General features: G+C 46.7%; 1 protein-coding gene across 1 annotated transcript in view; it reads right to left on the reverse strand.

Moving 5' to 3' along the window:
* RALGAPA2 (Ral GTPase activating protein catalytic subunit alpha 2) overlaps positions 1 to 25326 on the reverse strand; it is a 207574-nt gene that overhangs the window by 166809 nt on the left and 15439 nt on the right. Inside the window, exons 2-3 of the mRNA XM_065893630.1 lie at positions 18225 to 18335; positions 13017 to 13069 (exon numbers count right to left, since the gene is read on the reverse strand). Coding sequence (XP_065749702.1) covers positions 13017 to 13069; positions 18225 to 18335 — 164 coding nt within the window. The remainder of the gene's footprint in view (positions 1 to 13016; positions 13070 to 18224; positions 18336 to 25326) is intronic.

Consider the following 25326-nt stretch of genomic DNA (forward strand, 5'->3'; position numbering starts at 1 on the left):
AGTTCAGTTTGGAAGAACAGAAGTCTTAGTTGCTTGGCCCTTTGAGTAATAAATGTTTGGAAAACTTATGATGAGACAGGGCAGATGGTTTCACAGGAAACATCCTGTGAATGCCTGGGCCACGCGTGAGGTGGTCTCAGAAGGACCCCCGTGAGCAGGAGTCCGCCGGCCTGGACACTCCCGGGGTGACCTCTGGACACAGCAACGTGTCCTTCAGCTGTCCTGGGCCTGGCCACTCCTCTCTCACTAAAAATGACCCAACTATCTAATGCGGACAAAACCTTTTCATTGAATTTTGAGTGTCAACATTTGGGACTTCAAAATGTAAGAGAAATAGAGCTAAAATAACAAACTGCATAATCTTAAAAATAAGGTGACTATATTTTTAGGTAAAAAAGTAATGCTTTTTTTCTTATCCCATGTCCCCTTCTAGTTAATCACTCGCCATGCTGTTACTGAGCTGGGAAAACACAGGTCCATCTTCCTACATCCCTTTGTCTTTAGGACCGAACTCAAACTTCACCTCTTGAGAAGGGCCCACTGCAACCTCCCCTCCAACACATCCCTCCCCAGTGAGATAGGCACTGGGCCCCCTCCACCAGCATCTCCTGGATTCCTTGAGAGAAGAGACCCCCTATGAGCCACCTGGTACCCCTAACACCCAGATCAGTGGCTGGCAATGTTTCTTAACGAGCACTGCATGCACAAATAGATGAATGAATGAAAAATGAAAAAAATAAAGAAAGGAAGACAAAGGGGATTCTAATTTTGTGCATGTGTACAAGCAGACACAAGAAAATGCCCACGTTTAAGGAAGGTGCTCATACTCTGACATCATAGAAACACAGAACCTGGAGAGCAGGCATTTGATAAAGATAAATGAGAATACAACTGTGCTTACAACCTTACAGTAAATCTTAATACTTGATTAGATCATCATTCAAAAGGCAAGACTTTTCTCGGCTAATGAGAAAAAAAAATATTTCAAAAGACTTAAAACACAAGGCAAAGACATCTAAAGGAAATACGGAATGTAAAAAAAACAGAGGGGGGCATCTAATTTCACCCTCCTGTATTCTAGAAATCGACCAATATAAAAATGTTAGAAAATCTCACTAAATAATGAAAACCCAGAAAGGGTTAAAGATCCCATCTACAAGCAAAACACTCAGAGGAATTACTGCTTAAAGCATAAAGGAAACTGCAAAGAGGCGTGGTGGGTGGGGGCCCCCTCCCGTGAAAGCAGAACATACCTAGAATATGCAGCAAAGGAGGAGACCACCCTCAAGAGGAACGGGTTCCTCCTGAAATAGATTTGCTGCAAGGGGAGGATACTTTTGTAGAAATTCTGATTCACATTCTTAAGAAACCCAAGAGGACACTGAATCTTTTTAAAGATCTAGGTAAATAAAAGCAGCAGATGCACAAGTAAGTGATATTTGAAATCAGAAAATATCACGTGCATATGAAAACCTGGAAAACACGGATCTAGAGTCTGCCGCGGTTTCCCACCATAACCTTGCACTGAGACGATGCGCATCCCAAGGCCTCCCTAGAACTAAATAAGCTGAACGTAGATAAATGTCTAGATGTAGCACGTTCCAAGCTGCAAATTGAAAATATAATTAAAAATTCTACACAAATCTAAAAAGGACAAATGGATTATCCACAAAGGAACAAAACTCGGGCTGACCTCAGTCTTTCTCTCTGCAACATTAAGCTTCAGAAGACAGCATGGTCAGCTGCTCACTGCAGGCCAGGCAGAGAAGAAGGGGTACCAGAACACAGACACACATGGAGGACAGGAGTCCCACAGCAAACCAGATGCCTACATGTGAATCCAGCATGTGATACAGAGAACTAGAGTAAACTACAGCTCTTTTGAAAAGCAAATAAGATTCAAAGTATTGAGAAAAAAAGATGATTCGAAAAGCATAGAGCCAGCTGTATGTGTTTGAAGTTTAAAAAAACAAGATATTCTAGAGCTGGGAGTTTATCAGCCACACACCTCACTTCCTCAACATACTAAGTGAGTCATGTTCCAGCAAATAAAGAGATTAGTTAAAATAAACAATCCAAAAACAAGGATGCAGGTGCATAAACACTATGAACAATGAGCTATATTTATATAATTGGAATTAATGTGGGTATGAAAAAGAGTAAATCCTCAAAATCATTAACATAAGAGAAATAAATTCTAAAAAACATTAAAATAATCTGGATTTAAAATAGGTGAAAAGTAAGAAGTACAAAAGATAGGTGGTGTTAGAGTAAAAGTACCACCAAACACTGCTTTATTCTTGATATGGATAACAGAAAGAAAAAGGTTCAAATAGCATTTTGTTAATTTAAAGACAATTATTGGAATGATAGAAAAGTGAAAGTATATCTCCCAAATTGCAAAGCATTGAAAGTCAGTAACCTCTCCCCCAAAAAACAAAAGTAGAAAAAAAAAGTTTAATGTTAATTATCACATAAAAATAATAAATATAAATAAGTTAAATTCCTCTACCAAAGACCAAGTCAATCAGAACTGGCTTTCAAACACAGAAAGATGAACAATAAAATACAGAAAATGACAGAGTAGCACGGAATTCTACCCGTAATATGTGGTCTTGCCCTGAATAACACATTCACTGGAACACACCCAAGAGGAGTCTTCCTTTCACACAAGGATCTGACACAGGAAACCTCAGTCACAATCAAATCTGCTGAGCTCTTCTTGAATTCCAGCTTCTATTTTCTGGCTAAAAACTGTATTTTTCAGATCTTTCCAATTTTGATACCAACACAACCAGTTGTCTGTCTTTTCTGTGCCATTTTTCACAAAATGAAAAAAAAAAAATCACTTCCAGAGCGTTTCCAGGTAAGTGGAAAGTAGAGAAATAACAACCCCCCAGTGAGATGCCAGCACGTGGTCTCCACCTTCCCAGAACCTTCGAGGATTTAAACACCCGCTTCCCCACAGTTACAAAGTGTCGCAGACCTGCAGTTGGCTCACAACTGGCCTCTCTGCCAAGTTCACCCGGCGAATGCCAGGGTCTGCGGGAGCAGCTGGTGCTCAGCGGGTCTACAGCCTATCCTGTGTCGGGAGCACATCACACACCGGGTGTCACTCTGTGACAGCCACCACGACATATCCAAGCAAAACAAGCCACAGAAAACTGACAACACAGCAAGTCTGTGTACAACTATCTCCTAAACTGACAGACAAAGAAACCAACTCGTCCAAACTGTGTTCCCGTATGAATTCCAATCAATTTAAAGGGAGAGAAAAGGCTCTTCACGTATCTCCTGCTGTTCTAACAGTAAATACAACGTGCTCGAGTTTCACTGTGAGGTTTCCATACGTGTAGTCCTGATGCAGTTTCTACCCTTTGCCCTTGCAGGGTTCCTGGAAGCATCTGCTGGTGCTGCCTTTGGGCGACCCACTCCTGAAGGTGTCAGCTACCCAGGAGAGTGGGGCCAGGGCACCCGGGCTGCGGCAGAGAAAAGGGGGAATGTAATTTCACACAGCCGCAAACAGCTCCAGACATCTCCAGTTTCCCTTCCTCCGAGGTAAACTGAGTAATTCAGTATATCCTGTTGGGTCAATCCCAAGTTTCTCACCTGGAAGTTACAAGGCATAAGGAAAACTGTAGCCTTGGTATTAAATTTAGAGTTAAAATGTCCATTGAAAATGGCTCCTTTCAACTCAGACACTCATCTCAAATTATTAACATGCTATAATAAGATAATCAAATTGTAACTGCAAACAGTGCATTCACAGAATTCTAGAAAGGACTCGATGTTTATGCTTTGCTTCCATCTTCCAGTCTGCAGAGATCATAAACATTTCATGATCAAAAGCAGACACCAGGATAACCATGTGCTACAGAAACAGAAGACCTGGGCCCTGTGTTCTGTTATGTCCCCAGCATCCCGTACAGGACCCGGCACTGAGGGGCGATTACTGAGCTAACTCACCACCACAAACAACACCTGAGACCAGGGAGAAAGGGCACGACGAGCCACCCAACCTCCACTGCAACCCCGGCTGAGGAAGTCTCAGGGGGTGTCGGGGAGCAGGTCACATCTCTGCCGTGACAGAAACATCACCACCTGGAGTTGCCCCCAACCAAGGGCCCAATGTTGATAAAAACAGCAAGCATGACTAACGCTATGAAGAAAGCCAGAGCAATTCTATGTCTCTATATGATCACTTTAAATATACGTCACACATGAAAGTAAACCCCGATGTCAGAAAGATGACCAAGTATCCTGGTCATGCTTGCCAACTGGAACTCAGGGCGGCTTTGGGGATGGAGAGGAGTATCTGTCGGCCCAGTTCTCCGGGAACTGTGAGCTGACCCTGACTTCTCTCAGCTGCAATCAGTCATTTAGAATTACGGCAATGACCCAGGAGCCGCATTCAAAGTTGGAATCATTCCTTTAAACAAACAAGCAAAAAAGTCCATTGAACCATCCAAATCTTTGAAATTCTCAATAAGTACTTAAATTCCAAGAATTTAAGAGGAATCTGTTTTTCGTGTGCATTTTATTTGTTCTTGTCCCTCCTCCACTCACCAGCAGTAAAGTGGTCCTTACGGGAAAAAGAAATAAAAAGCACTAACGGTGTGAGAGGCCCGCGAAGTCCTTCCCCTCGGCGTGGGGAGGGCAGCAGCCCTGGAGGTTTTCTGCACGCTGGACAGTCTGGAATACCTAATGACAAATAAAGCAGGGGCGAGCAGGGCTGTGGAAACTAGTTAATTGTAAAAATACAATTCTGCTGCCTTGCTCTGTGTTATTTGCTCAGAAGAAAAGAGGGCTGTGACTTAATATCCTGCAGGTCATCTGCCCTGAATGCACAGACCTGGCCATGATTCAGTCCAAGCGTTTCCCCTGAACCTCCACAGGAGCTTCTAATTTGTTTTCATTTTCAAAGAGTTGGAAAAGATAAACAGTTCCACCAAAAGAAGAAGGATGGTGGGGGAGGAGGAGAGAAGTTGGGAGGACAAACATCTCAGCATTGCTTATAATCCTATTATATCCATAATTCTAGTTTCTCTTCAGGCAATTCTTCTTCACTGTTAACATCTGGAGCAGAATGAGGTAATTAAGAGTGAAGAGATAAATAAATGCGTGTGTGTGGTGAACACAGTTAATCCGCAAATCGCTGGCTGGCACAGCGAAAGCTACTGCACAGAGTGAAGACCAGCACGTCATGTCACCTCCTCTCGCACAACCCCAGGCACCTCACCAGCCCAGATGAATTATCATCATCTGGGAAGCTATTAAAAGTCCTTTCCCCTATTTTGAGGAAAAGAATCTGAGGCTAAACCCACTTCTGTATAAGCTCCCTTGGAACACTGAAGAACCGGAGAGGCTGGGTTGAATTCCATTAACGTCAGACAGAGATTCCACTAGAGCCCTGGATTCCCAGCCGGTCAGTAACGATTCCCCAACATCAGCGTGCCCAGCAAGGCTGCCACCCCCGAGTCCCCTCCAAGCCAGCATCACTCCCACAGACACTAGGTAGGAGGCTTGTCAGACAAACTGTCATCTTTGCCGGTAACGGAAAAATAAAACCTAAGGACCCCAGCATCACCCCTCCTCCTCTGCTGGCCCCTGAAGAAGCCCCACGTCACCTGTGCTCTCTGGGCAGCGCACCACTGGCTCTGATGTCCAGTCCTCTCCAACCAGAACCTCCCACCGCAGGAAGGGTGAGGAGGACCAGCGGGCACTGCCCTGGGAGGACACCGACAGTGTTTTCTTTATCTCGATGGGTGGCTGGAGGGAAGGGGCGAGATGAAGTATAAACCCATTTGACTGGCCCTGGTTTATACTATTATTTTCATCTTAAAGTAAGCATGAAAAGAGTAGGACGAAATCTGGTGTGGCTTTTCAACCCTGTGTCTGCAGAACGCCACTCTGGGGCCCTGCTTCCCCACCCAAGGAGGCAGGTGCCGCATGCCCCTCGGCCAAAGGCATGTTCCGGTAAAACCCTAAACCTGCAGTGAAGTCCCCTCCCCAGGAGGAGAGGGACAGGCCACATGCTGAGGACTTAACCAGGTGCCTGACAAAGAGGAAACAAGTCTTCCAGATGAGGTCGCCAGGCTCCACGGGAAGACGCCACGGCCTGTCTAATCGGCAGCCACTAGCACGCGTGTGGCTTTTTAAGTTTAAAATTTAAATTAGGGCCTCCCTGGTGGCGCAGTGGTTGAGGGTCCGCCTGCCGATGCAGGGGACACAGGTTCATGCCCCGGTCCGGGAAGATCCCACATGCCACGGAGCGGCTGTGCCCGTGAGCCATGGCCGCTGAGCCTGCGCATCCGGAGCCTGTGCTCCGCAACGGGAGAGGCCACAGCAGTGAGAGGCCAGCGTACCGCAAAAAATAAATAAATAAATAAATCAAATCAAACTACTTACAATTAAAATTTATGTTGCCCAGTCACACCAGCCACATTCCTAGCACGAAGTAGCCCATGTAGCGAGTGGTCACCTAGCTGCATGTAGAATATTCCCATCGTCCCAGAAAGTTCTAGTGAACAGAGCTGCTCGAGAGAAGAAAGCAACTGAGGTGTTTAGATACTCAAAGGCTGATCAAAGTGATTTGATATTAAAACTAAATAAAAGCATGAAACTAAATGTCATGCTGAAAAAGACTCCCCTGTGAACTTCTTATTTTGAAGACGTCTTTGTTTGGAGACTTCCATCAAAGCTACCTTTGTGGGACCCTAGGCTGCTGGCAGAGCTGAAGAGCCCCCAGGCCTCATCTGGTCCCACCCCTGCCGCAGAGACGCGGACCCCAAGGCAAAGGAAGGTTCATTGCCTCAGTCAGGGCCGCACGGCGCGCTGTGCCAAAGCCAGATCCAAACCTCGCCAGCCCTTCTGCTACCTTTCTCTCATCCCCTTTGTCCAGGGAGTTATAGGCGAGAAAAGAAAATAGTTTTAATAGAAAAATACCACATAAACCCCATGGGAGATAAGTCGAGAATTTAAGAGGCTTTAATCCAACAATAAATATAAACAAGTGCCAATCGGTGTGGGGCACACAAAGGATTACAAGGGGCCCCAGGAACTTCCTAGTCTCCGTAGGAATCTAAGACACCTGGAGGGAAAACCAGGAACATCCGGCTGTAATGCAACGGTACCAAGTGGGAGTGCATTATCCAAGTAGACAGAAGAGAAGGGGCACCTCTAGCTGGAGCTGCCAGGAGAAACAAGGGGTCTGAACACAGCCTGAAAGACTGGGCCGGAAGAGCAGGAGAGCAAAGGGCAGGCCCTGAAAAGAGAGCTGCATACACCAAGAGGTAGGAGTGAAACTGTGCGCAAAGAGGCCAGGGGGCAACAAGCCAAGTGCGGGTGACAGTGCTCTCATAGAGTGACTCCAACAGCCAAACAGGGAGCCCCAGGGACTCCGAGTGCGAGACCAGCTCCCACCACGCTTCACAGGATAACAAGAACCCGTTCAGCCTCTAGGAAGGAAAAAAAACAGGGTTTATTTAATCTGGTGGGGTAATTTAGCTAAATTCAAAAATAAGGGATCTAGAAATCAAACGTCCGTGTATCTGTGATTTCTAACTCTGTGATATTTGAAAAATAGATGAATAAGTAGCATTCTGAGGCCAGGATATGTGTAAGTTTTAATATGAAATCTCTTCTGCTGATGTACATTTTAATTGGGGACTGGGAGGCTGGGGAAATGCCTTGCTATCAAACTCTATCCAAACTACCTGATTTCTCTACCAAAGGGGGGATGACATACAGTATGGCAGACGGCCTGAAACAACATCTAAGAACTGTATCTTCTTGTTTTCTGTGTTCTTTTTTTCTTAACATCTTTATTGGAGTATAATTGCTTTACAATGGTGTGTTAGTTTCTGCTTTATAACAAATTGAATCAGTTATACATATACATATACATATGTCCCCATATCTCTTCCCTCTTGCATCTCCCCCTCCCCTCCCTATCCCACCCCTCTAGGTGGACACAAAGCACCGAGCTGATCTCCCTGTGCTATGCGGCTGCTTCCCAGTAGCTATTTTACGTTTGGTAGTGTGTATATGTCCATGCCACTCTCTCACTTTGTCGATGCTCTGACACCTGGGGTCCTGCTGCACTGGCAGGAGCTGCCCTCCCAGGTTAGTGAATTCCTGGGAGTACCTGCCAGCACACCTTTGATATGCAAAGCAGCCAAGCCCAAATCCACACCTCAGCCACCTCCTTTAATGGGATCTCACACTCTGGGACATTATCTCCTGCCCGCATCGCCTGGCGACCAGGTACTGAAAGCTGGGGGCCGCTCCCAGAGCCCAGAGCCCGCAGCAATTATTCACACTATCCAATCCTAACCTGCTCAGCCTGCTGGCGACCTCGCCTGGCCCATTCCTTCCTGCAGAAACCACCTCTCAGACAGAGATTCCACTAGAGCCCTGGATTCCCTCTCTGCCTGCCCTTTTCACCTTGGAGCTTCTCTTTATGGCCCTACCTGACGCGCCATGCCTCCTGCTTCTAAGGCACTGGATGCACTGGAATAACGTCTTCCTTCATGTCGATCACTTTCAGGTCTGTGCGTCTTACCAGACCTGATTAAAGCAAACCCCAGGAACCACGAACACCTCCCCACTGCTGAATGCAGAAGCTGCTCAAAGTCAAGTGAATTATTTGATCTTGAAACCCATTCACCAGGTGCCTTACACTGTTACACCAACCCTCCTTTTCCCCTATGTAGGCAGCCACCTCAAAGGCCACCATCTAAGTGTCACTTCTGAAAAGGGCCTTTCAGAATTTTCTGACTCATAAGGTGGTTACTGGAGCACTGACATATCCATTCTCACCACTGGACTCTTCAGTTTACCATGAAACGTTAAGACGTGCTCCATGAGAGCAGGGCGTTCCATCCATCCCACTGCCCATTGCCATACCTCCAGCACCTAGAAGTGTGCCTGACACACAGTAGGTACCCAATAAATGTGTCTAATGAATGAATGACCTGTGCAAGAATAGGCATGTGTTGGTATAGGTGGCCCATGGAATACAGCTTGAATATCGAGACTTCTAAGTGGTGAGCAGCCTGGCGCTGAGTTAAGGAATGGGTTCTAGAGTGAGACCAGAGGTTAAATCTCTATCTACCACCGGACAGATGTGCAATCTTGGGCAAGTCACCTGACACAACCAAGCCCCCAACCTTCCATTGATAAAAACTGGAAAGACTGAACCTATTTCCGAGGGAAAGGATTAAACAGGATGGCCTGAGTAAAACATTTATATTCTGGTCAAGTCAGCAACGTTGATTCATTTGATGGGGTCCCACACCATCATCCCGCAGGGCCATCTGAAACACATGGCAATGACAGATGAAATATCTTTTTAAAAGAAGAGTAAAATTAAGGAGTCATAACCTCAATTAGACGTGACGCACATCTCCATGAACCAGCAACAAGAGAAACTCCAGGTGGTACAGAGATTTGAAGCCACAGGCAACGGTAGCTGGAGGCCAGCTCCTGGGGCGTACAGTGTTGCCACCCAACGTAAAGATGGGAAGGTCCGCCCGCTGCCTGAAGGAGACTCGGCCTGGGCTGGCAGCCCTGACTGCCGCCGCTTGCTTCATCCGAGCAGTGTGGTGTCTTCGGTAGCTCACTACATTGAACAAATGACTGCTTCCTTTCTCAAAGGTTCCCTTCCAAACAGCCCTGACTCACAAAGCAGGCAGCAGCCCTCCCAAGACTCCTCTTTCCTGCCTTCTTAACTCCCTTACCTCCGCGCTTTCTTTCAATCCATTTCTTATTTATAGACGGTCTTTACATGGTATCCCTTCTGTGATTTAACATGTCTTAATAATACCACTCCTTCTAAAGGAAGCCTTTCCCAATTATTTACACCTTGATAAGTAGTTACCTTCAAATCCTCATAAACCATCTCTTTACGTGGCACTAACTTGTAGAAGGTAGCGATGAAGTTACTTAATTCTCAGAACGAACCATACAAATTACAACCTACCTTCTGAAGCGAGAGACAGAGAGAGAACATAAACAAAAACAAAAGCAATGCAAGTTCATTTTTCATTCATATTTACTGTGCCAAATGAAGGTTTTATGAAGCTTTGAGTAATATGTATTTGTTCTCTTATATAGGCAACATATCCCCTGTAGATGGTAATGTATGGGGAGTAACACCCTCCTTAATCTAGACTTTCCGGACACGAGGAGAAGGTGTTGGAACCCCCTCTGTGTGGGTACAGGACCACAGGCTCTGATGGGCTCTCCTGTTGCAGGACAGTGACAGCAAAGGTAACTGTTATTGGGCTTCGGAGGACACAGGGAAACTAGCAAGGGACTTAAAAAGCAGTGAGAGAGGAAGCAGAAGGGGAGGGAACACCAAGTACACAGGAGGACTTATGGACATCTGTGCGCTCCAGACACCCGTGCCCATCCCAAGGTGGGTGTGAGGAAATGAACCAGGGATGCCAGTAATGAACCAGGACCCTCAAGTGGAGCCAAAGTGATCCCAAACAAGAGCACTCCCGAACCCCCTGCAAAAGCAAAGACAAACCCTCCAGAAAAAAATGGGATTCAAACCAGACCCCTAGCAAAAGCAAAGACAAACCCTCTGGAAAAACAGGATTCAAGCAGATTAAATCTGCATCCGATGAAATCTGATCTCAAAATCATATCACAAAACATACAAGAAAAGAAGCCATCGTGAGAGATGGTAGAAATAACCAACAGCTTTCAACAACCAAAGACTTACTTCAGATAGAAGAATGATCAGATAAAGCGCACGAACTCTTCCATTATAAATGTTTCAGAAAATAAAAGATGTCTAAAAATGAACAAGGATCAAAAGACCATCAAAAGCAACCAGCCACATATGAATATCAAACCAAAAGAAGTGAAAACATAGAAATTAAAAGCTCAATAGCACAGTGAAGCAGCGGATTAGACCCAAATGGAGAAAGTGCCCTGGGGAGAGACAGCCGAGGCCGCCTGGCAGGGCACAAGGCCAGGAGACAGGGTGGGGAGGACGGAGGTGAGCCTGAGGGATGCGGAGGACAGACCAAGAAGTTTGCATGGGAATCCTAGAACATACGGCCAGAAAGAAGAGGAAAGAGTCAATATTTGAGAAGAAAGTAGCAGAGAATTTTACAGACATTATAAAAGATTTGAATCCAGAAATATAGGAAGCACACAGATACAAAGCAAGAAATTTTCAACTAGACATTTCGTGGTGAGACTGCAGAACCAAAGGGTAAATTGAGACAAGACTGTTAAGCCAGAGAGAAAAGGCGTTTAAAGGAACAGCAATTAGACTGAGAACAGAGCTTAAAACTGCTGCGACCGCAACTGAAAGATAGTAAAATCATACCTGTAAAGTGTAACATAAATGCTTTTATTACTACTTCTAGTAATAAGAAATAGCAACAGTGTGGAGACAGCGAAGATTAATCGAAAGCAGATAAAATTGAAGGGATTATGTATGGCTCTTAAAAGAAGGACCGTGCCCATAAGTTTTAAAACTGGTGATAAGACCATATTCCTTGAATTCTTAGAAAAATATATAATTTACCAAACCAGAATCAAGAAGAAATATTAAACCTGAATCATCATAGAGTAATCCAAAAACTATTAAAGAAATGGAAGGAGTAAAGTCCTCCCACTAAAAAAACACATAACCAAAAAAGCACCAGTTTCAGATGGTTTTTACAGGGAAGACTAAAAAAATTTCCAGGAGCAGATGAGTCCAATCTTATACAAACTATTTTATATAATAGAAAAAGAACAGACACTTGACAACAGGTACTGTAACCTTTGTAACAGAATCATTCAAAACAGTATGAGGAAAGGAAATCCAGACCAACCTCAGTTGTGAAAATACATCCAAAAATGCAAACATAATACTAGCCTTGCCCAAAACTCAGAACTGGAATTCACCACATTAATATTCATGAAGAATCGTCTAAATCAATGCAGAAAAAAACTTTTGAAAACTTCAAAACCCATCTATGATTTTTTATAAATCTTACCGACCTAGGAATAGAAACAAACTTCCTTATTATGATAAAGAGTATCTACCAAACATTTACAGAAAACATCATTCGTAATGATGAAACATTAACAAAACTCTCTTTAAATCAGAAACAGGAAGACCACCTTTATCATTCCCATTTACCAGCGCGCTGCAGGGCCGAGCCAGTGGAGGAAGACAAGGGAGACCAGAGTCACCTTTATTCCCAGACCATCTGCCTACCTACTGGAATGGAATGAACAAACCAGCACTAGATTCAAACACACAGATAAAGGTTAGAAATAACGTTGACTGTGCACCAGATGAGACCATGTTTATGACACTCAAAACCAAACAAAACCCCATGGTGCATTGTTTAGGGGTACAAATGCTTGTGAAAAATCATCTTTGAAAAGAAAGGGAATGGCACAAAGGGCATGGCATGGCTGCCTTTGGAGCAGAGAAGGGAAGGGGTCAGGGGAGAGGCAACTGCCGCTTCTGGATCTTAAACTGGGGGGAGGGCAAGGGGGGGGACAAGCACGCAAGCTTTACCCTCACGCTTCAGAACTTGCATATGGGGACTTCCCTGGTGGTCCAGTGGGTGAGACTCCGCACTCCCAATGCAGGGGGCCTGGGTTCGATCCCTGGTCAGGGAACTAGATCCCACACACATGCCACAACTAAGATCCCACACGTGGCAATGAAGATCCTGCGTGCAGCAACTAAGACTGGGCGCAGCCAAATAAATATTTTAAAAAATAAATAAGTTTATATGACCTTTTCGAAGAACAATTTGGCAATATCGATATTTAAAATGTGCATACAACTTCCCATCTAGGTACCCATACAGGAAAAATTCTCCCACAAGGAAAACAAATCAGAAGAACATTCTTAGCAGCATTGTTTGTAAAAGAGGAAGGAAGGGTATACATGTCCATCATTTTTACTTACCTTCAAGTAAAATTAAAGATCTAAAATACCATATTTTTGACAAGAATCTTAAAAGCTAAATGAATTAATAAAAACTTACTTCAAAAAGAAAGAGGATGGAGTCCAGCTCCTCCCTTTGTGACTTATTATTCCCTGGAATATATAAAAAAAAAATCAGTTATCATGACAATGTACAAATTTTAGGATATTAAAAATTATGCTAAAAGGTATCTTAAAACATTCAAGCCTCAACATACAGACATTCAGTCAAAGATCCCGGGAGGTGCTGTGCAGCCTGCGTTACGGATGCAGATGCGTGACGGAGCCAGACTGCCCAGGGCCACGTTCAGCAGAGCTGCTCCTTGCTAGCTGGTGACACACAGCTTCCAGGCTTTCTAAGTTTTAATCAACAGTGGAGCATCTTTCCCCGCAACAAGAGGGGTCCACTTCTCCAGCCCTTGAATCGGAGAGGCCCTGTGACCTGCTCTGCTCCCTGATGACAGCAAATGTGAAGCGAGCTTGAAAAGCCTTCCGCACCTGTGAGTGTGGAGCCCTAAGGCCACCGTGTGAAGGAGCCCAAGTGAGCCTGCCAGCTGGGGAAGAGGAGCCACATGGAGGAGCACTAAGGCACCCTGGGCATGGCTTGCTAACCAGGACACGTGTGAATGAGGCCACCCGCCACCAACTGGTCAGAGGCGTGAGCCAGCCCAAAGCAGAGGAACTGTCCAACAGACCCAGAAAATCACAAGCTAAATGACTGGTAGTTGTTTTAAGGTGCTCAGTGTTGGGATGGTCTGTTGTGCAATTTGTTACACAGCACAAACTGACTGATGGTCTTGAACCGCTACATGTTCCTAAAGGATAGAAGGAGCAAAGGGGGGGAGGGGGTGGCCTTTTAAAAACAGGATTCTAGGTTGTAGGGGGTTTTTCAGATACGGATTTTAATTTTTTTCCTTGTTATTGATTGTACGTAATATCACATTTTCCTCCTCCACACACCTGTGAAAAATAGTGAAGTGGAACAGAGCTAGGAAGCAAGATAAAAATCACATAATTTCATATTTGAAATATCTACCACATTTGGCAAGAAAAAAAATTAAGTTCAAGATTTATACCAATTTATAAATCACAGGGGAAAAAACTGAGAAATTCATTTAAAAAGAACACATGTTGGCATGCTGGGCACATGCCCACATGTGACCTGACCTACTAGAGGCTGGAGCAGCGCCCCTTGCGGGGCCTGAGCATCAGCTGTGTGGCCTCCCCCAGCCCCCCTCCATGCTCGGCCTCTGCCTCAGGTCTCACAGGAACAGCCAGGGGTCCACACGCTCCTCTCCACGGCCTCTTCTTTCCATGTGACCCTGTCTCAGCCCATCCCCACACCGGGCACCATCTGCTGCCTCCTGTTCCTCAGCCTGCGACCAGGGAAACGCGCCCCTAAAACCTTCCCAGGACCGCGCAGCTCCTCTGGCTTCATCCTCACACCTTCGCAAAGACCACTTCCCTTGCAGCTCACTGTCTCACTGCCGGTTGCTCCAGCCCTGTCTGCCTGCCTTCTGATCCCGCTGGCCGCTCAGAACATTCCTTTCAATGATGACACCCTTCCCCGTCCTGCTGGTACTCAACTCTCTGCACTGGCGGGCACTGCTGACCTTTCATCCCTTGAACTCCTCTATTCTCAGGCTTCCTGGCACCCTCCCGGCTACCCCCCTTATTTTCCTGTGTCTGCCCAATAAAAGAAGGAATTCCCCCAAATCCCTGACTGCCACTCTCTCGCCCTGCATACACTCTCTCCCTTGGCAACAGGATGACTGCACACCTCCCTTCTCCCAAGCTCCAGTCCCTATAATTTAACAGCCCACCTAAGCCCAGGTGTGCCCCGGGCACCGCAGACGCAGACTGCCAAAAACCAGGCTCACCCTCTCGTCCCTCACACCTGGCTCCCCTGCAGGGCTCCCTCTGCTGCAAGGGCAGCAGAGGAACCAGACTCAACATCCTGAAAGCGTCTCTGGCTTCCCCCTCTGGGATCCCTTTTTCCTTATCCACGTCTCACGATCGGTCGGTGCACCCACAGACCCCTAACACTTTCTCTGCCCTCAACTGCCACGTCCCTGAAGCAGGCGTCCCCAGACCTCACACGGATGACAACATCAGCCTCCTAACTGGTCTTCCTCCCTCCGGTTCACTCACCACATTATAAGACACTGTCTTAGTAGCCAATGTTTTCGAGAGCCCTGACCACTCAAAGAACGAAGTTCAAATGCCTTAACTTGGAATTGCAGGCTCCCCACGAGGCAAGCATAAACCTCTTTCATACATCTGATGTCCAGAGAAAAAGAAATGCTTTCCCCAGACACGCCCCAGAGATGGCCTCCCTGCCGTCGCTCATTCTCTACCCTCCGTCCCCAAGGCCACCTCGTCCCCAAACCTCCCTCATGCACTCTACGGGAAATCAGCAGCCACAGACGGGGTGTCTATATCTGACAACACATCTACTTTCTGACCTGTTCCATGGTGAACCATGCCTATGGCTTATTCCCTGACCCATCCACAACTACCGCCACCTATGACGCATGTTCAGCCTCTGACACGTCTCCGGATTCCTCTCAGGAATCTAGCCCAGTGCCTTGCTCATCGTCAGCTTCAAATCCTGGATGGGTGAATAAACGAAGAATTAAACAGGAGAGGGAGACAGAGCTGCCAGGGCCAGGGTCCACAAGGGCGAAAGGCACCCTTCAGGATGCTAAAGCATGGACGGTCTAGGCCCCAGGTAGAAGATGCTCTTGCCTGTCGGTGAGCAACACAGATGACATTGCAATGTCTATCCATCAACCTATCATCTGTGCTGTTCATTTAATGGGAGAAATACGAAACAGAACAGCGCTTCTCAAGCTTGCGAGCACATGAGTATCAGCGGAGGGCTTCTTAAAACACCAATTGCTGACTTTCCACCTGCAGAGTTTCTGATTCAGGAGGCTGAACGAGTGCCCAGGTGATACCCGTGCTGCTAGTCTAAAAACCACAAGGCGTTCTGAGAGCCACTGGTACAGGGAAGGTGCTCTGAACATGGCATCAAGAAGCCTGGTTGCAATTCCGGCTATACAATTAACTAAATAATCTGTGTGACCTCAGGCCAGTGATATAACCTCTCTGGACACGGTTTTCTCAAGTCTAGAATGATGACTGTGAAAAACCCAATCTCCTGAGCCCCTTCCAACCTTAAAACTCTGTGGTCCTGACTCAGTCACTCAGAAGTCAGTCATCCAGAACAATGGCACTTCTGTCCAACGCAGTGCTGCAACTGTTTAAAACCGTGGTGGATGTAAAGGTGCTAACATGCAAGGATTTCCAAAACACATTACATAAAAGTGAAAGATGATGATGATAATGACAGCCCCCAGTTACCACGGACCACGTGCCATGCTTTGTCCTGGAATCCCAGGACACGTGTCAACCCACTTAATGCTGACAGAAGGAAACTCAGTCACAGATGAAGTAACCTGTCCAAGGAGAAACAGCTAGGAGGTAGAGCAAGGATCCAAACCTGTGTGGCTCCCCGGGCTACTCTATCCTGCCACATAAATACAGAGCAGAATGTGCAGCATGGCTTCACTGGCTTGGTTTTCAAAGACTGTTTCATGTAAGTACTGGGGTGGCCAAAAGTTTCACTCGGTTTTTTCCGTAAGACGGTCTAATAGCACTTAATTGTCTTAAACTTCATTCGAAACAATTTTGTTAGATTGTATTGTGACAGGTCACATCAGCATGCATTTAAAAAAAGACATCAAGATTGGTGAATTTTTGTGTAGCCATTTTATTATTGAAGATGGAAGAAAAAAGCAACATTTTTGGCATATTACGCTTTATTATTTCAAGAAAGGTAAAAACCCAACTGAAACACAAAAAAAAAGATTTGTACAGCGTATGGAGAAGGTGCTGTGACTGATCGAACGTGTGAAAAGTGGTTTGCGAAGTTTCACGCTGGAGATTTCTCGCTGGACGATGCTCCACTGTTGGGTAGACCAGCTGAAGTCGACAGAGATCAAATCGAGACATTAATTGAGAACAATGTTATACCACCTGGGAGATAGCCAACATACTCAAAATATCCAAATCAAGTGTTGAAAATCATCTGTACCAGCTTGGTTATGTCAATCGCTTTGATGTTTGGGTTCCACATAAGTTATGTGAAAAAAACCTTCTTGACCATACTTCCGCATGAGATTCCCTACTTAAACGTAAGGAAAACAGCAAATTGTGATGGGAGATGAAAAGTGGATACTGTACAATAATGTGGAATGGAAGAGATCATGGGGCAAGTGAAATGAACCGCCACCAACCACACCAAAGGCCAGTCTTCATCCAGAGAAGGTGATATTGTGTATATGGTAGGATCGGGAGTCCTCTATTACGAGCTCCTTCTGGAAAACCAAACAATTAATTCCAACAAGTACTGCTCCCAATTAGACCAAATGAAAGCAGCACTCGACGAAAAGCATCCAAGGTTAGTCAATATGATCTTCCATCAGGATAACGCAAGACCGCATGTTTCTTTGATGGCCAGGCAAAGACTGTTACAGCTTGGCTGGGAAGTCCTGAGTCATCTGCCGTATTCACCAGACATTGCACCTTCGGATTTCCATTTATTCGGTTTTTATAAAATTCTCTTAATGGAAAAAATTTCAATTCCGTGGAAGACCGTAAAAGGCACCTGGAAAAGTTCTTTGCTCAAAAAGATAAAACGTTTTGGGAAGATGGAATCATGAAGTTGCCTGAAAAATGGCAGAAGGTAGTGGGACTAAAGGGTGAATACCTTGTTCAATAAAGTTCTTGGTGAAAATGAAAAACGTGTCTTTCATTTTCACTTAAAAAACCAAAGGCACTTTTTAGCCAAGCCAATATGTATGGGCATAACCATAAACATATATAAACACAGTATATTAATAACATATACAGGACACTTAGATAGTGGTTGCCTCTGCACAGCAAGACTGGGTGTCTGGCCAAACAGACACATCAGTTTTCATTCCAAACCCTTTAGTGGAATCTGAACTTTTTTAATGATGTGCATACATTACTTTTTTTCTTTCTTTTTGAGTAAATTATGCCTTGGCCGCTGAGCCTGCGCATCCGGAGCCTGTGCTCCGCAACGGGAGAGGCCACAGCAGTGAGAGGCCCGCGTACCGCAAAAAAAAAAAAGCATGTAACTTGTGGCACATGACACACACAACCTCTCAGAACTTCCTGAATGTTTATTTAAAAAAACAAAAAACTTTGTATATCAAAAACATTTTGTAGAAATTCTTACCTTTTAATTTCAAACTGTTTTCCAGTGTTATAAAATTTTCATAGAAGATGAAATATATCTGAGAATAGTTGGTCTCAAAAAACTGCTTAAGATCACTTGCATCCACGTTATCTGAAAAGAAAAAGTTCCCATTTATGACAAACTTACACAATTATCAGAGTTCACAATCTTTTCAGAAATGAAGGAATGTAAAAACGAGCCATATCCCCTTATAAGACAAAACAAAGCAAAGTGTATTCCAGTCCACTTCTTCCTTCTCCACCTAAGGAGAGCTCTGAGGTGGCCTGGGGCACCTCCCCTCCCCGTCCCAGACCTCAAGGTCAGAGCCTGGGGGCACAGCACCTATGAGCAGCTAGAAGGCCAGGGGTAAGTGAGGGTCCAGGGAGGGACAAGATGACTTCCTGTTAGGGGTGGGGAAGTAAAAGTTCATGGAAGAGGTGGCTGCTGACCCAGACCATAAAGAGGGATGAGTCTGTACGGCTGAGAAACAACTCTGCCAGGAGCCCGGCATGACCCAGAATCTCCTCCCTCCCTCCTGGCTCCCGTGCCACCGCCCAGAGGACAGCAGGCCCTCCCCCGACACCTGCCCACATCCACCTGGGCCACTTGCCACCGCGTCCCTCCAGCTTCTACGTGACCCGCCCCACCCCTGCGTGGACACGGCGGACCCGCCATGTGCTCCTAGCCTCGTCCCAGCAGTGTGTCTCCCAGCTGTACCAGTGTTGTTAAACCAGGGCTGCGGGTGGCTCGGCAGGTGGTGCAGGGAACTTAGCCCAAGAACAGCTTCCCCGCACTCCCACCACCAGCCCTGGCCCCCGCAGGGGCTGAGCGACAACACAGCCAGCATCCCTCGCAGCTCCGGTCAGTCGCCCACTGTCGACACACCTCTGTACAGGTTCCTTAGCAAACAAGGTTGTCTGTGCGTTTACAGCAGTGTCCTGACCAAGGTATTAGCTCTTTGGAAGAATACACCTTAGGAAACCTCAGGAAAATTAAAAACAGCTTCCTTAAAGTCCTACAAGATTACTCAAGAAAATAAAGTGTGTTGCTATTCAATCTATAACAGAGTCGTATCAGCTTTGGAGGGTCCTAATGTGAATATGTATGAACACACCCACTGCTATGCTTTACATTCCATAAAGTTAACACTCCTGCTGGTGAGTCTAGAGTTGTCTCCCTCTGATAACCACACAGCGCGTTTCATGCAAAAATCCGCCCTGGTTCTTTGAAACAATGCACATAGGTGTTGGTAAAGTCATAGGAACTGCCAATTTCACTTTCTGTTTCTTGCCACAAATTAACACTGAGCACAGAGCAGTGGAAGTTCCTAGTAACTAACCAGTTTACCTTCGCCCAAGCAGGTAACAATGACATCAGGATCCTTAACCCATGTGAATAGCACCATTCTCACGAGCTACAAAACCCTGCCAAGGAATCCTCAAGTGCCTTCTGCAGGATGTGTCAGTTCCAAGAGAGGGCTTTGTTCATGTTCATGCCAACACCAACTGCTCCTGGGACTGCTGAAACCTCCCCCGCCCCCCAGGCCAGGTCAGGGCCTCTGCTCTGGGGCCCACAGCCCTATTCCTCCCCGTCCTAGATGGTGTCACACTGTCCTCCACTCTTGGTGCAGCTCCTGACTTAGTTCTGATGGAAGGGTCTGTCTCCTCTGTTAGAGACAGTCCCCACCCTCACAGACCTCCTCTGTGTCTCAGCATCAACAGGCACCCTGCAGGGAATATAGCATTTAGCTCAATATTTTCTTGAACGAACTAAATAAAAGAAACAGCCTACAATATACAATCACAGGACAGTGACCACAACTTGTAACCCATCAGATCTCATGCCGATGGGAAAAAGTGGCCTGACCCTTCTTCAGATCCTTGGGGTTATTAGGAGAGAAATGTCAACCCTCTGCTGAGGACGCCCGATTCCGCTCTGCAGCCCCAGCTCTCGTGGCCCCTGCTCCAAGTGAGGGTCTAAAGGCTTCTTGTTCTCACCCTCACTTTCTGCTCTTCCCGCAGGAACCACCCACTGTGCTGCTCAAGCCGAAACCTAGTCCCCATCCCGGCTCCTCCCAGCTCCTTCTCAGCCCGTGTCCGGGGTGTGGGCTCCTCCACAGACCCACCGGGCACTGTACCTCCATCCCTGCCCGCCACCCATCCCTGCCCAGGGTCCCCGCATCACCACTTCCCCTCCACGGTCCCCTCTCCACACTGTCGTCAACAGTAAAATGGAATAAGCCAAATCAGACCATTCTTTTACTCAAAACCTCCCAACGGCCTCCAGTTCTGCTTACAATAAAATCCAAACCCTTTACCATAGCCTGGCGGCCCTGCGGGCTTTCCTCCACTCAAGGCCAAGTCCGTCCCACACCACTCTCTCTGCACCCTGCACTCTGGCCGCCGTAGCTTCTTTCCATCTCCCAAGCTTCCCACACGTGTTCCCCACGCTGATCTTCATCCAGCTCATTCCTTCTCATCCTTCAGAGCTGGGACCCCACACAACCTCCACAGAGAAATCTAAGGGGCCCCCGTGTCCCCAAGCATGGCCTCCATCACCCACCTCCTCCTTCACGGAGTCTGGCGGGTGGGCGGCCAACTGCTCGCCTGTGAATGGGCCGCAGCGAGCAAAGCATCCCCATGCTAAGGACATGGGTACACAGGTATGGCAAGACAGCACAGAAAGTTTATGGGCCACCAACAGTCTACCTTCCCTGGCCTCCCCGGCCCCTCAGAAACACTCGAGTGTCAGCGACCTGAGCAAAAAGGGTCCTCGTCAAGGCTGAGGGGCTTCATGCAGACAGAGACACCCTCATGAGGCCAGAGTCCAGGCGGCAGCCACCTTCCTCCTCAGCCATTCACTGTGTTCCTTGTGGGTTAGCAGTGGATGGAGCTTAAAGTCCTCAGGACAAGACAAGCAGACGCCCTCCAGGTCACCCAGCACACAGTGAACGAAGGGTGTAACATCTGTTAACTACTAGTTTATTTACCCATGTGAGGACTCCTCACTGGTCTGGAAGTCCCCTTCACGTGATCCCTGCCCACAGCACTTAAGATGAGTGGAGACTGTCTCATTTATTCATTTACTTCTCCACCGACAGGCACTCCACTAGAATGGAAGCCACATATGGGCAGGAATCCCATCTGTTTTGCTCCCTGCTGTACTTGCAGCCCCAGGAATAGAGTTTGGTACCTGAAAGGTACTTGACACACATTTGTTAAATGAACAAACAAAAAATAAATATTTTCTATCTCTACTTCAAAACCTAGAATGTTTCCATGATCTGTCTTATTTTTGGAAAAACAAGACTCATCAGATGAATATTTACAAAGCATAGATCTTGGAGAAGGCGCGCACTGGGAGTTAGCGTCCTGCAGAAGGGAACACAAGGGAGTATCACAGGTCTACTTTGTAATGAGGTAACTTCGAGAACCAAAGATATATAGGAGGAAGACTGCTCAGGAAAATAACCAAAAAAAAGCCTATGACCACAAACTTCCTTTCGAAAGACACTCTTCATCTGTTCATTCAAACAAGACTGAGTCCTGAGCCCTGCCAAATAGCCCTGCGCCAAATGCTGGGAAATTCCAAGAGAATACGGTGCAGGGCCCTCCAGGGTACAGGAACACAAGCAAGTAACAGAGACGGCAGCGTGCCTGAAGCTCAGGCAGGACATCAAAGCAGGGAGTGACAAGGCCACCTGGGGAGGCTGGGAACATTAAAAACACTGTACATGTATGCTTTGAAAGACACACTTTCATGACTGTATTTTATTTGACCCTCACCACAACCCTGTGGGGGGGATGGGGCAGGTGTGGTCAAGACAAAGAAACCTCAGGTTCAGAATCGTCTGTAACCTGCCCAAGATATCAGGCCAGTCAGAGACTCCTGTTTGGGTCTCCAGCTCAAACCTGAGCTACACAAAGGCCTCAGAAACAGACGGAAGAAGTCAAAACCAGAAATCGGGTCAGGAATATAGAGAAATACGTCGTCCCCTCGGGGATGGGATGTGCAGGAGAGCCCGAGGGAGAAGAGCAGGGGGATGAGAAGACAGGTAAGACACGAGGGGAGACACGGCCCGGCTCCCCACAATGACCTCACAGCAACCTCCCCATGGCCTCGTGGGGCCAGTAAGGAAGCGGGAAGGAGGGGAAGTCCCCAGGTACAGAGCCCAGGCTGTAGACCACCTTTGAGGTGATGAGCCTGGGTGTGTTTGGCACCGACGCTAGCACGCTGCCTGGCTGGCATCACAAAACCCAGGCAAGTGCATTCACACTGACCACAGAGAAGCAACCTGCAGCCAGCTTTACAGAGCTAGGGGTCATTCTGGGATTTGTAAAGCAATCTCCTTTACCACCAACCAACAGCCAATCAACTGTTTCTATTATTTTCCCATTATATCTGAAAAATAATCTATATTCCACACCAGAAGCTACCCTCCCCTGGCCTTTTGTCCAGCTAAGCCTCCTGCTGACAATGATTTCCCCACATCTAGCTGGAAGACAACAGCAAACCTTGAAGGCAGAACCTTTGGAGCAGACTGCCTGGGTTCAAGTCCAGAAGCTACAAGACCTGGGCGAGTTATTTAAAACACTTTGTGCCTCAATTTCCTCCCCTGAGAAATGTGGCCAACGATGGTTCCTGTGCCCATAAAATGAACATAAGCAAAGTGCTTCTAAGTGTGTAGTCAGCGTTACGTAAATAAATGTTAGTTGTTTTCCAATTACCTAGCTCCTGGCAAAGGCCATCTCACGAGGTGGGAATAACCCAGCTTCCTGTGGAGCCATAAAACTCAATGATACGTGAAACTCACCCACTTAAGGAGACCTTTCGAAAAGGCACAGCACTTAATCCCAGTTCAGCAGCAGATGCTCCAAAACTAGTGGGACTGTCCCTCCACTTCCTCCCGCATATAACCCTTCCCAATAGCAATCTTACTCCTTTTTAGTTGGGAGGATCATAGCCCAGCCTCATAAAAGCCTGCTGCAGACCCTGAAAGCACCAAGGCAGGAGGGAATGTCTTTCTCAGACTTGGGGGCCCTGGTGGACACTGTCAAGAGGAAGAAGGGGTTCAGACCAGCTCCTCTGGAGTAGGGAGTGACCCCCAATCCTCCTGCCCTCCGTCCCCCACCCTCCCCAGGGCCAAGAGCCATCCCAGTGCTGCCTACACGTCTGCACGTAGATGAAGATGGTGTCATTTGCTATTTTACTCCGATTCCCTAGACACTGGCACTGAAGCACGATGCTCAAGATCACATGCCGGTGAAAGGGAAAAGGGGTGAGTGAAAAGTTCAAGGCGAATGTGGCGGCTTAATGAAACATAATTTAGAAACAGTGAGAACAAGGAAAATAAATGAGTCAGACACAAGACAGAAAACACCGACAAGGATAAACGTCATGAGTATGGCGCCTTTACTTAAGGGCTAATGAGATTTTGGTGATTTCACCTTTTCACAACTGCCTAGCTCCCCGCCCTCTTTCCCTCTTGTGTTACGTACTTTGTAATAATGCCAGGAACTATTCCCGCCCTCCATCCACTCCTTTAGAAAATGCCCACCCACACTGGTCTGGGGCTGATCTCCCGACCTGCTGTGGACAACCAGTCATTAGAAGCCTGACGCAGCAGTGGCTGGAGAGCGTCAAGTAGTCTCTGGTTCAAAGAGACCGGGATTGACATATACACACTACTATATACAAAATAGATAATTAATAAGGACCTACTGTAATAGCACAGAGAACTCTACCCAATACTCTGTAATAACCTGTATGGGAAAAGAATCTTAAAAGAGTGGATATATGTATATGTATAACTGATTCACTTTCCTGTACACCTGAAACTAACACAACATTGTAAATCAACTATACTCCAATAAAATTTTAAAAAACAAAAACAAAGGAAATGAGGAAACTCATGGAGCAGAGCAGGACCCAACCCCAGGCAACCTGCAGCCAGGGCAGTAGCACGCAGCAATGCAGATAGGTGAGGGAATAAAATAGATGCTTGTTGCCGTAAGGTCTCTGTAAGCCTGAGGTTTGGGATGGGTTGTCTTGGACCATTGCTGTGGAAATGTTGGTGGAGAAGAAAAAGCAACTCATCACCAGGAAGTTTCACCAGCCATGAGAGCCGGCAAGCCCGTGAAGAGGTGCCCCAAGTACGACACATTGTCACCTCCGTCAAAGAAGGAAAAGGAGACAATATGGGTCCGAATGACAAGAGCTGCCAGCTGATACACACTTTCCTCAGCAGAAAGTTTCTGCAACAGTAACTAGAGTGCAGGCAGGGACTTCTTTTTCTGACACCAGCCGGTAGGTTGTAGAACCTCCTGTGTGTGCAATGCTGTTCCAAGGGCAGGTAACCGACCTGGAACTCACCTGGTGAGGAGGTAAAGTCCTCATAATGAAGCCCTTTCAAGACTCAGCAGGTATTCGGGTCATAAGACAGCAGGTATGCTGACTATGCTTCAGTGGTAACTCAATACTTTTATCGTCATCATTATTATTAAAGAGAAATTCACATCTGAAAATGCATCTATGTGCAGACCTAAAAACGTCCTTGTGCTGATTACATGCAAATACAAAATCCTCGTGTGGATGGCGACGCTAACCTGCATGGCAGGTGGAGGCTCCGGCTTCAGTGGCTGCACAGTCTACACCCGCCCCCCCACCCCCAGGACGCTCTCCAGAAGATTTCAGGGTCTGGCTCACTATCTTTGCCCTCATAGCCAGCACTGATTTCCACATTTACACAGGTGATGCCCAACTTCCTTATCTCCACTGAGGTTGTCCTCCACGCCCCCTCCGCAACCTCTGCCCCCAGGCCCGCCCGGACATCCCTCTAACCTCCCTGCCTCCCAAGTCTGAACCCATTCTCCCTATCTCCCCTACTCCCTCCTTCTGGAAACCTAATTCCAACAACACTTCGACCTTCCTGGGTCCTTCAATCCAATGACCCCACCACCCTGTCATGATCTATGATCCCTCTGAAGTCTTCACTTCTTTTTTTCTTCCTAATTTGGTTTCCACGGTCCATCTTTTTAATCAGCCCTTTCATAGTCCCTCAATCACCTCCCTTGCCCCTGCATCATATTCACTCCATAAAACC

The sequence above is a fragment of the Phocoena phocoena genome, chromosome 15 (assembly GCF_963924675.1).
Source record: "Phocoena phocoena chromosome 15, mPhoPho1.1, whole genome shotgun sequence".
NCBI classification, from domain to species: domain Eukaryota; kingdom Metazoa; phylum Chordata; class Mammalia; order Artiodactyla; family Phocoenidae; genus Phocoena; species Phocoena phocoena.